Source organism: Puma concolor, chromosome A2 (assembly GCF_028749965.1).
Source record: "Puma concolor isolate L17-30 chromosome A2, mPumCon1.1.hap2, whole genome shotgun sequence".
Taxonomy (NCBI): Eukaryota; Metazoa; Chordata; class Mammalia; order Carnivora; family Felidae; genus Puma; species Puma concolor.
The window spans coordinates 44,119,586-44,132,587 of NC_141668.1; the positions used below are offsets into that span (position 1 = coordinate 44,119,586).

Below are 13,002 nucleotides of genomic sequence, written 5' to 3' on the forward strand. Positions count from 1 at the left end.
GGCAGCTCGGTGGTGGCACTTTTTCCGAACGGGTGCCAGGTTCGCGGCTGGCTGCTGCGCGAGGCCGAGCGGGCACCGCGCCCGGGGCGCGCCCTCCCTGCCCAGCCCGCTGCCCCGCCCCCGGCGGCGGAATCAGGAAGCGGTGACGTGGGGTGGCGCTGACTGGCTGCGGGCCGCTGGGATAGCTGCCGCCAGCAAATTAAGGCGCAGGGCTGCGAGCGCCCGGGCGCAGTGTCCTCCGCGCCGCGCTGTGCTCCACACGCTGGCGCCGGTGCTGTCCGGCGTCCGCCCCCTCGCTGCGGAGTTCCACCCGTAGCCTCCTTCCTGCAGCTTGGGCCGCTCCGGCTGTCCCCAGCGCGTGGACGGAGGAAGGACGCACAGGGGTGCCGCGAGACCCCCGGGTTTTGCGCGCCCGATGCTCATCTCCAGCTTCCGGCGGCGCAGCCTGTGGTCCTGCGGAGCGCCCCAGGGTTCGCGCACCCGGTGGAGCCCGAGGCTGGTCCTCTCCTGTCCTCTCCGGCTAGTGGGAAGTCTCTGCGGCTGGAGGGCTTTGCAGTGAGGGACAGAGGCCAGTGGGGAGCTCTTGTCCGGTTGGGGCTGACTCATCTGGAGTTCCCGACTCCGCTGAGATTGCAATTGGAAACTTTGCGCTCTGTGTTGGTTTTTGTCTCCCTTGGGGAAGCTGGACGGCAGTTCGGCAGGCCCCGTGCGTGGCCAGGACCGCACACTGGGGGCCATGGAGTTCACGGCGTCGCCCAAGCCACAGCTCTCCTCCCGGGCCAACGCCTTCTCCATCGCCGCGCTTATGTCGAGCGGCGGCTCTAAGGAGAAGGAAGCCGCCGAGAACACCATCAAACCACTTGGTAAGTCGGGCTGCCCGACTGTCCGCCTAGGGCAGGAGCGGGCCGCCGCGCATCTGTCTGTCCCTCCGTCCCCTGCCTGCGGGAGGCTTGAGAGGGTGGCCGCCTTTCCCTGCTCTAGGCAGCTTCTGATCTTCAGGCCACGGGCCCCACGCCGGGGTCGGGAGATTCTTTTCTTTGGGGGCTTCACAGACAACCGGTTTCCCATCTCGGATGCGCGCTAGCCACTGTCTCTACCTATTCGTCTAGAATCCCCAGGGCAAGTCGTACTTGTGCAGGAGAGTGTGTAACTTTGTTGGGACCAAAACAATCAGAGATAAATAATTAACCCCTTTTAAGACTCAACAGAATTTACCATGCGTGTAACACCTGCGTGTGCATTTGATCCCGAGGAGACTCTTAGCGACTTAACAAGAAACTAGTTGGATATTGTTTTTCCTTTGACTTGAATAAACAGAATTAACTCCTTAAAACCACTGCCATATGCTGTAGAAGAAGCCAGTTGTCTCCCCATGAACCGTTTTCTTCACCGAAGCTCCGAACTTATCGGTGAGACATCATTTTGTAACCGCCATCACTTTCAGTGGAGGTTGGCAAAAACATTAGCCAGTAACCATTTTCCAAATTCCTCAACTTTTAGCTATACTGTTTATTTAACAACCTTTACCATTTATAGAAGACACTAGGCTTGGAGTAAAGGGAAAATAGGGATTATGTTCCCCTCAGCACAAGTGAACTGTGTGGGAAAGAGACTGCTGGACTTGAGTATTTCAAAGTCCCTTTACAATTAACAGAGAAAGAAGTGTTCTCATCACCTCTTGGGTCCCCAGGAAAAAATTATTTTACATCCTGATCATCTGATAGCCCGAAAATGGTGAGAAACATCAAATAGCAAACTTAGAGTAATATATTTTTTGACTCTCCCCTGTGTTTTTTCTTTCTTTCTCCCTGTCCTTTCCAACACTTTAACATCCCACATCTGAAACAGCAATCCTAGTATGAAAGACAAAGGGTTAAAGATGAAAAATAAGAGGGCTGGGCAAAAAGAAAAGAAAGCTAAAATCCCCAGAGCAACTTAGAACCAAGGAAAAGGAAACAGGAAGATCTCCAGAAAATATAATGTCAAAAAGTCTCCCCTCCAAGGTTTCACTCACTTTCCCTGGTTCTTCTCATCCGCCTGAAATCTGCCAAAAAAAAGAGGAAACAACCAATGAAACAAACCCAAACTGTTTGCAGACATATTAACCACCAATTTCAAAGTTATTTTGGTGGGACAGCCCAACATTATCCACTCCTATTTCGAAGGCCTCTGAATTCTTTATGAACTCCCCCACCACAGTTCGGTAGCTAGCAGGGAAAGAGCCCTTCGGGTTAATATTCCTGTCAGAATTACAGACAGCAGACTGGGAAACATGCCATTTTCAGTTCCACTGTCATTTCAGTATTGCTTTCTTTTCTATTTCTTTTCCTGAGAAAACTCGCTTTCTATCTCAATTCTAAACTATATAGCCACCACCTTCTCCCCCACCGCAAATACACAGTCTGTAAAATGAACCTCTTTCCCCTGGGCTTATGAGACGGGCTCTGAAAGACCCAGAAGGCATTCTTGTCCTTTCCAGGGGCTAGTAGTTCAACAGTGCAATTAGTGACTTTAAGCTGAGGACTCCCGCAAGAGAAACACCTAGAGGTTCTGTTACAGAGAATATGGTACTTTGGATGGAGAGGTGTGAGGTGTGGAAGCAATTGTGGGGTAGGGACTCAAAAGTGTATCAGGATTGAGCATTTAAACACGTAAAATCTATTTAGAAGAGCTGCCTTCCTTAAACCACTAGAGCATTTTTTCAGATCTTTTTTATTGCGGTACCCTTGACACATAACATTGTGTTGCAGAAATTCGGTATCATTTTCTTCTTCCTCCACTTTCCCACCCTGGCTGTCCTTAGTCTGGGGCTTAGGGAGTCTACCTTTTCCAATTGTCAGAAAAATAAGAAAATTTCTGAAGCTACATGTTAATTCTCTATAAAGACATCAGGTGAATGTGTTTCTGAAAATATTTGTTGAAAATAAGATTTTGCCCTGGCGTACTTTTCATTCTTTGAACTTGAAAATTTAAGGCCAAGATACTTAATTTGATTATTCTTAATTTAAAATGTTACAGTGAGTTGGATTATTATTGTAAGAGAAGAAAAGGTAAAAATTCCCTGCTTCCTGCTTGCCTGCCCTAAGCCAAGGAGAAATATGGGAAATAAAATGCTTTATGTGATACATAACATATACATGACTATATCTACATTTAGAACTTGTTTCAATTCCTTGGCACTTAGAACAGTGTTGTTTAGAGATCAGTTTCACATTACAGATTCAAGTAGTTTCTTTTTTAAGGGATACAAGATAATTGGGACAATTACAAAAGTCCCCCTGTATTCCATCAAAGTGACTGGTGTAGTCCTAGGCCCTTATCAGCTGTGGAGTAGAATGTTTGGGTCATAGGCAGCGGTATTCCAGCCTGATGGTGGATGGTGTTCTTCCTACTTTAAATACTCTGCTAGCCTGGGTTGAGGGTTGTTTCCCTCACTTCCAGGACCTTTTTGAGAGAAAGGGAGAAAAATACACACACTGCCCTCAAGACAGTTTTTCACACCTGTTCCCAAAATGGCCTAGCGAGCCCACTTTTGTGATTTAATAAGCTATATGTTAGAGTCTTTTGTAAGATCTCAGGCTGGGAGGGATATTGTAAAATTGCCCTGATATTAAAGCCTAGCACACTGAGAGCCAGGCAGAGAAGTGAAGCGACTTGAGTTTTTCGTTTTAACCGCATCCCCACTTTTCTTCCCTTCCCTTCCACCTTTCCTTTTTTCTTGTGGAGAGAGAGCTCAGGACGGAAGGGAAAGCTTCTCTCAAAGTAAGGAAGATGCTGACCTCTTCGTTCCCTTTGGTCTCGCTGGAGAAAAGTCTCTCCTGGCTGTCAAAGAGGCAGGACTGGCAGGAGATCCCACAAGCTACAACGTCTAGAACTTGACAGGGATAACACTAGGAATACTTGCTTTTCATCTTTCATGATCACCTCCTTTCCCTTTATGCACTCCTTACATTTGTAGTCCCCAAAGTGGCTTTCATAATGTTCGTAACAAGCCACAGTTCTAGAACTCATTTGGTTCGGTAAGCAAGCGCTGGGTATGTCATTCCATGAGAATTTATATAGTGATGGGTTATCACGGCCTTCTTGGAGTTTCTGAACTTCACTTTCCCAGAGTCGAGTCCAGTACCAATTTGGGTTGCGCTGTTCTCCTTCCTGTGTCTTTGCTTGACAGCGTTAGCTGTCATTCTCCATTCTCTTTGCCTGCAGAACAATTTGTTGAGAAGTCCTCCTGTGCCCAGCCCCTGGGTGAACTGACCAGCCTGGATGCTCACGGGGAGTTTGCCGGTGGCGGCAGCAGTGGCAGCCCCTCCTCCTCCTCTCTGTGTACTGAGCCACTGATCCCCACCACCCCCATCATCCCCAGTGAGGAAATGGCCAAAATTGCCTGCAGCCTGGAGACGAAGGAGCTCTGGGACAAATTCCACGAGCTGGGAACAGAGATGATCATCACCAAGTCGGGCAGGTAGCGATCCGTGGTGGCGGTGGGGCGCTTGGTGTGTAAGGGGTACAGGGATGACAGTGGCGCCCCGGGTGGCCTCAGGTATTCGCTGGAGCTGGGTGAAACCCCACTGGTCCAGAGCACCGAGAGGAAGCTTCCCTTAAGGAGGACTTCTTTCTATCAACTTGCTTTTGGAAAGAGCTTCGAGACAGACTTCTGAGCATTTATTTGCTTTCTCAGGATCTGGCCATGGAAAACCCCATGGTGGCCGTGGCCTTGATGAGAGGGATGTGGGGACCAGTGATCTGCCATCTGGGAGGGCTTTGGGGTGGGGAGTTGGCATCTGGAGGGAAGCAGGAATCTTGCTGGGGGTGTAGGGCAGGCTGCTGGGTGCTTCGAGGGAGGCAAGTAGCTTCCCTTTTATTGGCCTCAATTTGCAAAAGCTGCCAGTTCCCATTAAAAACTAAAATTAAAACCTGCACAGAGGAATGAAATTTGAAACTCACACTGTGTAGGATGGAGTGCTGGTGCGTCAGGCCCCCTTGGTGCCTTAGTGGGGCAGGCACGGGGTAGTGAATGGGGGTGCAGGTGGCTCCCCAGGCCTGGGACAAAGACTCTAAAGGTCAGTGGCCTGCAGCCCTGGTCACTCCAGCTCTGTAGACTCTGGGAAATACCCGCAGGGTCTCCCGAACCCAACCTGCCCTAGATTTCTGTGGCTGAACCGAGTTTTCTCCCTACAACCCTAGAGGGTTGGGAGACTGGGTCTGCTCCAGAGACTTTGGTCTGGGGGAGTCTGACACGTTTGATAATACAGCATACGATTTTCCCTACTCGAAGACCTTCCAGTATTAAAAAGCAAAACAAAACTTTTCATGTAGCAAAGGGGACTCCTATGATGGCGACACCTAAAATTATGTAGGTGTGGGAGAAGGAGGGTCTCAGTACTCAAGTGTCTGTGGAAACAAAAAGGGTGTGGGGGTCAGTGGGGAGGGAGTAGGACCTCGCCCTTTTATTCAGTGACTCATTAGCCTCCAGGAAGGAGCTCCAGCGAATTCTCTTTGTCTCCTTGTGTCAGGAGGATGTTTCCCACCATTCGAGTATCCTTTTCTGGCGTGGATCCTGAGGCCAAGTACATAGTCCTGATGGACATCGTCCCCGTGGACAACAAGAGGTACCGCTACGCCTACCACCGGTCTTCCTGGCTGGTGGCTGGCAAGGCAGACCCACCACTGCCAGCCAGGTTTGTGCCTCCAGATTTTCGGGCAGAGCAAATGCAGTGCGTATGAACCCTGAGAGCAGAATGTGTCTGGCTGGTTGAATTTTAAGCAGTTCTGTTGTTTTTACAGTGGTGAGCTCTGGTAGAGAGCATTCCCAGCCCAGAGGACTGACTACAAAATATCTGAGAAAGGCAGAGTTTGTGCACAGACGGAAAGTCGTCTTTAATTGTTTCTTTTTTTGTAATTCATTTTCAAGCTTTCCTAATTTCAGTTAGAATATTCATTAGAGATCCAGACCTATTTCATATGGCACCCATCATTTCTAGTTGGCTACTTAACACCAGACTGAAAAAACCTACTGCTGAAGTGGTTGCCCTAACATCCTTTTGAGAAGAGTGCATTTTAGTAAAGTGGTTGTTTGTAGTAAGTACTTCTTAGTAATATGGTAACATCTGCACACAATAAACATCATTTTGGTGAAATGCATTCGTTTTTGACCAGTAAGGGACTCAGAAATTTTAAGTAAGAAAAGCAAACTCTTTTTTACCCCTTCTCCATAATAAGTTCAGTGGGTGGATGTAATTCAACAACAGGTTAATATTATTTTATGCAAAATGTTACTCAATACGTTAGGGATCATATATGTTTATTTTTGTGCTGTTCATTGGTAATGTTTTTGAAGGAGAACTCTGTTTAAAAAATCACATGCTGCTTTTTATTGTTGCTGCTTTGCCCAAATTAGCCTTCTAAGGGGGGGAAAAAGCATATATTAGCTTATGCAAATAGTAATAGCTGAAGTTATAGGAATCTAACTGAATACTTTAATACAAGCAAAGGACATTAGCGGACTTTACAGTTAGGGTTCTAAAGCCAAGCCTCGCTGATTTTAAGTTGTTTTATGATTACCTAATTTTTGTAGTTTGTTGGAAGTTCCTATCAGAATGAATAATTTATTTACATGTATAGACTTAGGAACTCTGAAGTTTGGTTGATTCTTTGTAAGTATCTAGTCTGGAGTTTTAATCAAGGCACAGAATCAACACAATTTACACATACTGGTTCAGATGGAATATTAAGCTTACTTAGTCACTGATCACATTATTGAGCTTACGGTACGCTAAATACACTGGAGAAAAGATTAAAAGAAGCCTCTCAGACTTTTCCATTCCCACAGAAGACTAGGAAGGACATCTTCCCAACCCTTCCAAATCAGTATATTAAATAACATACTAAATAGCAGGCCTAAGACATTTTACAAAAATGTTACACCCATTTTTTTTTAAATAGAGCAAGATTCACTGTCTTATAGTTGGTACTAAAGTGATTATATTAATTTTCTTTACTATTTATCATTAAAGAGCTGATTCTTACTACTCTCAAGCTTACTTCCACACTTTACAAAATCTTTTTAAATGAGAGACAGAGAGAGAGAGAGTTTTAGCAGTATTCTAACCATTTTTACAATCAAATCTTCTTTTTTTCTCTCCCCAAAGTCTTTCCTCTAAGAAGTTAATCCCTCTTATTTAGCATCTGTTTTCTTCCTATCTGAAGGTATGAGGAGCTGGTGCAGGCCAGCAGGACTTTGGAAATATGACATGCCTTGTTTATGTTACTAATCTGTTCTGGTTGGAGAAGGAAAGCACGTACCAATACACTATCTTAACTGAAGCATGTTTAAGCTATTGCTGGAATTTTAAGTCCTGGGGGACTTGAGAGAGGAGGGGCTTCCTGTATGCTTTTTTTTCATTCATCTTCAGTATATTTATACTGATATTAAATAAAAGTGTTTGGTGTGTTATAGGATAGAAATATTCTACCAATTTTAAGCAAATATTCTTTATTATTATTAAAACAAATAGTGCTGTGTTGAATAACTCCGTAAGGGAAAGGTGAGGAACATGGGAGGTGATAATTTTTGTATTAATGGTAGAAGTTCCTTGTGGTTCTTATTCCTTGAAACATATTGTTTCAGACCAAAGTTTACCAGTCAGTTGTTCCTAACCAGAAGAAACAATACTGGACAGTATCATTTGATCTCCACAATGGCAAGATATATACATTATCTAAAGTAACGTTATCTTTTCTTTTTTTAAAAAATAATGTCATACTTTCATATAGGACCTTTTGTTGTCTTTAAAGCAATTGATATTTAAATAAGTTAGTCTTTATTATTGTGAAGACCCATGTTGAATTGATAAAGAAGGAACATTTCATGAACTTCTAGGACTTTAAATATTTTTGAACCTTTTTTGGTGGGGTAGGTAGGATGTGGTGCTGGCCAGTAAAACAACTTCATATAGTGATAGCCTTGGAGGGGTATACTTGAAACGTTATGATGGTTGTATCATTAAGGAATATACTTCGATTGAAAGGCATTTTTAAACACTCCTCCAAAACCAACAGACAGACAAACATACACTGAAAGCCTTTAAAGTTCTTATATGGGTCTAGTAAGAATTTCTAGTGCTGTTAGTCTTTTTTGTGCTTTGCTTCTGGCGGGCTTTCACATTTCAGTACGGCTACCTAATTCTTCTGTTCTTAGTCCTGTTTGTGACAAAGCATGGCATAGACTTCTGGTTTCGTTTTCTTTTCTTTTCTTTTCTTTTCTTTTCTTTTCTTTTCTTTTCTTTTCTTTTCTTTTCTTTTCCTTTCTTTTCTTTCTTTCTTTCTTTCTTTCTTTCTTTCTTTCTTTCTTTCTAAGAAACTGCAAGGAAATGTTTTGTGATTTTTTTCCCCACTGATGTTGCCCCAACCATAATATTTATGTTTGATTAAAGATATAAAGATCCTATATAAAATTGAGATATAAATAGCCTGTTAAATGGATAAAGGGATTTGTCCTATTAAATCAGGGATACTTCCTTTTCTTTCTTTTTTTTTTTTTTTTTTAATTTTTTTTTTCAACGTTTATTTATTTTTGGGACAGAGAGAGACAGAGCATGAACGGGGGAGGGGCAGAGAGAGAGGGAGACACAGAATCGGAAACAGGCTCCAGGCTCTGAGCCATCAGCCCAGAGCCCGACGCGGGGCTCGAACTCCCGGACCGCGAGATCGTGACCTGGCTGAAGTCGGACGCTTAACCGACTGCGCCACCCAGGCGCCCCTACTTCCTTTTCTTTCTTGAGTTCTGTATCTCCCCTGACTTCAGACAAGCTTATATCCAGTGGATACCAGAATTTGAATTTACAAAGAGTTATACTTTGTGTAATACTTTGCAGATAGAACAAATGGCCTACATCTAACTGTGAGTTTTCTTGCACGTAGAAGCTGATAAATGATAAATACGTGGTAAATACATTTTTTCCCATCAAAGCTTCCCCCCCCTTTAAGTTGTATATGAATAAACACATTGAATAATATGAGGTTTACCCAGCTTTTTTTCACTCTTATCTAGTGGGCACTTAACTAGATAAAAGTCATAGTATTTAAGGTACTAGAAGAAATAACAGACTGTGATCTGTGAACTATTAAAAGTTAGGCAGTCTGCTGTAGTAAAATTACTTTGTCTTATATTTATAAACTTTTGCATCATCTTCAAGTTTAAATGAATGGGTTCTCTAGAATTGTTTTGTCTTTTGTGTTCTTTACCCCTTCATTGTTCTTTTTACTTTTAGCAGTATTTACACTAGGAACTTGTTACACAATTAGTATAAGCTTGTCTCTCTTTTGCAAATACCCACAACAGTAATAAGATTTTATATTTTACAGAAACAGACCAGTAGTTGATTAGATAGATAGAAAAATATTTGCCTTTTAAAAATGGCTTGCTGAACAGACAATAGAAAATATATTAGGTAAAACCCCTTTTAGATCACTGGTACATAAAGAAACACGTTTAGATGTTTTAGATTTATTTTGATGTTGTTGTATTATTTTAGATTATGTGGGGCAAATAAAATTCACCAACATGAAGTTTTTGCATTCCTTTAGAATCAGAGTATTTTATGACCCACAGAGAACAGATTTTCAAAATATATTAAAGATTAACAAAATCTCTCATAATTTTCTTAGGCTGTATGTACACCCAGATTCTCCTTTTACTGGTGAGCAGCTACTCAAGCAGATGGTGTCTTTTGAAAAGGTGAAACTCACCAACAATGAACTAGATCAGCATGGCCATGTAAGTACAGTGCCTTGGATTATGTGGATTCCCTGGGATGGAATGGAGGAGTCCCTCAAAACTTCCTCCCTCTAAATCTCTTCCTCCCCTCCCTCTCCCCATCCCATCCTCCATATGTGAGTCATTCATTGAAAACATCCATTTGTTCTTCAGGGAATTTTGTTTCCTCTTCTTAAGACATCACTTACAGGGATGCCGTGTGCCATTTCTATGCAAGAGAGTCAGGGACCTATGGCATTATGAATGTCCTAAGACTGCACCAACCAAACAAAGGGAATGTGCATTCTGGATGCTACTGTAGCCCATTCTTGGGTTAAACGTCTAGTTTCTGTCAGTGGTATGTTAGATGACACAGCATAGGGGGAATAGGACGGACATCTCCCTTGGGGGTTTCCCAAAGTGTGTTTATAGACCATGTTCATGGGAGATACAATAGGACAAAAGGGTTTTATGCCCAAATAAATTTGAGGAAGTGTTCTTTACTCATCATACACCCCTGCTGTAGAGAGTCTTAGGAATATTAAGGCACAGAGAAGTCTTGAAATGAAAAACAAAACATTTGATCTTATAAGGAGTTCATCAAAATATGGAAAAAGAGAAATTGGAATTCTGGGCTCATATCAGTAATTAATAGCACAAATAGCCATTGACGCAGCGCTTTACACATTTGCTAAGACTACTTTGTAAGGAATTGTGATGTTAGTCCATGCTCTTAAATAAAGATTGACATAAAAATTGTTTTAGATTTTATGCTAAGAAAACTTTAGACTTGCATACTTCTTTTTGGTAAGAATACTGGGTTTTTTGGTTTTGCCTCAATTGCCAGAAAGCACATTGGTATTTCATTGGTTGCTTCCCTGGGCTTAGATATTCTATCATTGTTCTCTCTCTTACCCCTTTATTAAGGCTCTTGTTACTTCAGGTTTTAGTTTTTATTGGATCTATGCACTTTAGAAGTTTCAGAACTTTTCTCAGAAAGGATGGTTATAAGTAGATATATATTAGAGAGTTTTAGACATGGTTTCAAATTGGAAAATCAATTTCCAATGAAATTGGAAGCAAACAAATCACTTCAGACGTTGCCACCATCCATTCGCCCACAAGAGACTTTGTTTATCATGACCAAATCAGAGTAACCGGGTACTCATGACTCTGCTGTTGGGATGTTGCAAGTAGGTTAATAGGTTTCTGTTATTTTATGTATTGGAAAAGATAATTGACTTTTGTCTTTAAGACTGTTGGGATAACTGTCCTTTTCTGTTTTTTTAAAAAAGATGTTTTCATTGATGGATTTTTTTTCAGGTTAAAAAATGATGAGTATCTGAGAGACATTTTCTGTAGGCCAGATCATTCTTAATGTCATTCATATTAAAGTTTCTTGGACTCCACTGAAATCTTTGCAGGGAGAAATGAAATTTTTAATGGTTCTGATATTTTCCATATGTGAAGCTTTGAGAAGCACTGTTTGAGTCTTTCCAGAACGACTTGAGAATTCATTTTGAAATCACCTGTCCAGAATTAATATGTTCTCCTTTTAATACCAACTTCATGGGTGGGAATAACACCAAGCTGGATTTCCGGAGCTCTGGGTTCTAGTCTGATTATGCCAAGATTAGACCTTGACAAATTGTTTAGTCTTAGATGATTGTTAATATCCATTTTAGCTTTAAAGTTTTATTATTTAATGTAACCCCTTATCACCATAAATAGTGTGTTCTGAAAACTACAAGGCAAGATTTTTAGATCCTGTGTAGTTTAGCCAAGTTCTTTGAATTAGTCCGGAAGAAGCCCTTCTTACAGATGCATTTTTAGTTTTATAACAGGAAAATTTTTTACTTCAGGGAATTTAGTTCTTCAGTGAAGCAAAGTTCACATTTCTTTTAGTGTTCCTTAACCCAATGAGATCTTGAGCGGATAGTCAAGGAGCCCTGGCTCTGAGATTCAGTCTGAGGTTGGACCCTCTCCAGCACCTTTTCCCGAAGGAAATTGACCTAGGGATGGTGTAAGTATGGGAGAAGGGACATTATTTAAAGCTTAGGGCTTTGTCCTTTGTGTATGAGTGTGTGTGTGTGTGTGTGTGAGAGAGAGAGAGATAGAGAGAGAGAAAGAGAGAGAGAATGTGTGAAAATTATTTGTAACTTCTTATTACAACACATAATGAATGCCCAGCGTTTTTCTTATATCAGTTTTAAGAGTATACTTTTGTCACTTTGAATTTATTCCAGTTTTTTGTTTTGTTTTGTTTTGTTTTGAGTTTATTCCAGTTTTATGAGTGAGCGTAAATATCTTAAACTCCTTGGAATAAATGTATTATATAAAGAGATGACTTTTTTAAAGTCTATTTCAATTCATTTGGAGCTCTCCTTTGTTTTAGTTATTCCTCTTCAGGTTTGGGATCATACAAGGATGGCATGTTCAAAATTCAATGCCAGTTAATGCCCTGTAATTTTTTTTTTAATTTTTTTTTTAAACGTTTATTTATTTTTGAGACAGAGAGAGACAGAGCATGAATGGGGGAGGGTCAGAGAGAGAGAGGGAGACACAGAATCCGAAACAGGCTCCAGGCTCCGAGCTGTCAGCACAGAGCCCGACGCGGGGCTTGAAGTCACAAACCACGAGATCATGACCTGAGCCGAAGTCGGACGCTTAACCGACTGAGCCACCCAGGCGCCCCAATGCCCTCTAACTTTAAGTTGGCTTATATCTCAGCACAGAGATTGATTCTATATTAGTTATCCCACAGTGACTAGTATTTAACTCTGCTAAAGTAAACCAGCAAAAATACTCATCTACCACACCCATGTTAGTCTAGAAGATGCATCAACACTGCCATTGACCACACTCCTGCCACACTATTTATCACATGCCGCCCAGGAAAGTCAGGCTCTCTGCTAGGCCCTTGGGGTGAAGGGCATACAGTGTGAGCACTGTTATCCTAGGAAGGACATGCCCAATTTTGCAGATTTAGGTAGCTGTCTGAGCGGCAGTGGGGAAGATGTAGAAAATCCTTTATATATGAAAGTGAATTTTGTTGCTCGGATTTCATAATGGCAAATCATTATATTTTGTTTAAAACATTCGTGAGAAATACTGCCTTGTTAATCAAGGTAGACTTATGATTTCTAAGTATTGGGCAACTTTTACTAGCTATAAAACAGAAGATGGTCATCACTGTCATTCATGTTTGGTTCATAACAGTGAGTCAGGAATCAACAAAGTTGTCAGAA

General features: G+C 42.1%; 1 protein-coding gene across 1 annotated transcript in view; it reads left to right on the top strand.

Annotated features, from left to right (window-relative positions):
• The first annotated feature begins 215 nt into the window (after nucleotides 1–215).
• The window catches only part of TBX20 (T-box transcription factor 20), a 61,624-nt gene continuing 48,837 nt past the window's right edge, over nucleotides 216–13,002 (top strand). Inside the window, exons 1-4 of the mRNA XM_025929896.2 lie at nucleotides 216–863; nucleotides 4,207–4,462; nucleotides 5,514–5,678; nucleotides 9,667–9,775. Coding sequence (XP_025785681.1) covers nucleotides 737–863; nucleotides 4,207–4,462; nucleotides 5,514–5,678; nucleotides 9,667–9,775 — 657 coding nt within the window. The 5' untranslated portion in view covers nucleotides 216–736. The remainder of the gene's footprint in view (nucleotides 864–4,206; nucleotides 4,463–5,513; nucleotides 5,679–9,666; nucleotides 9,776–13,002) is intronic.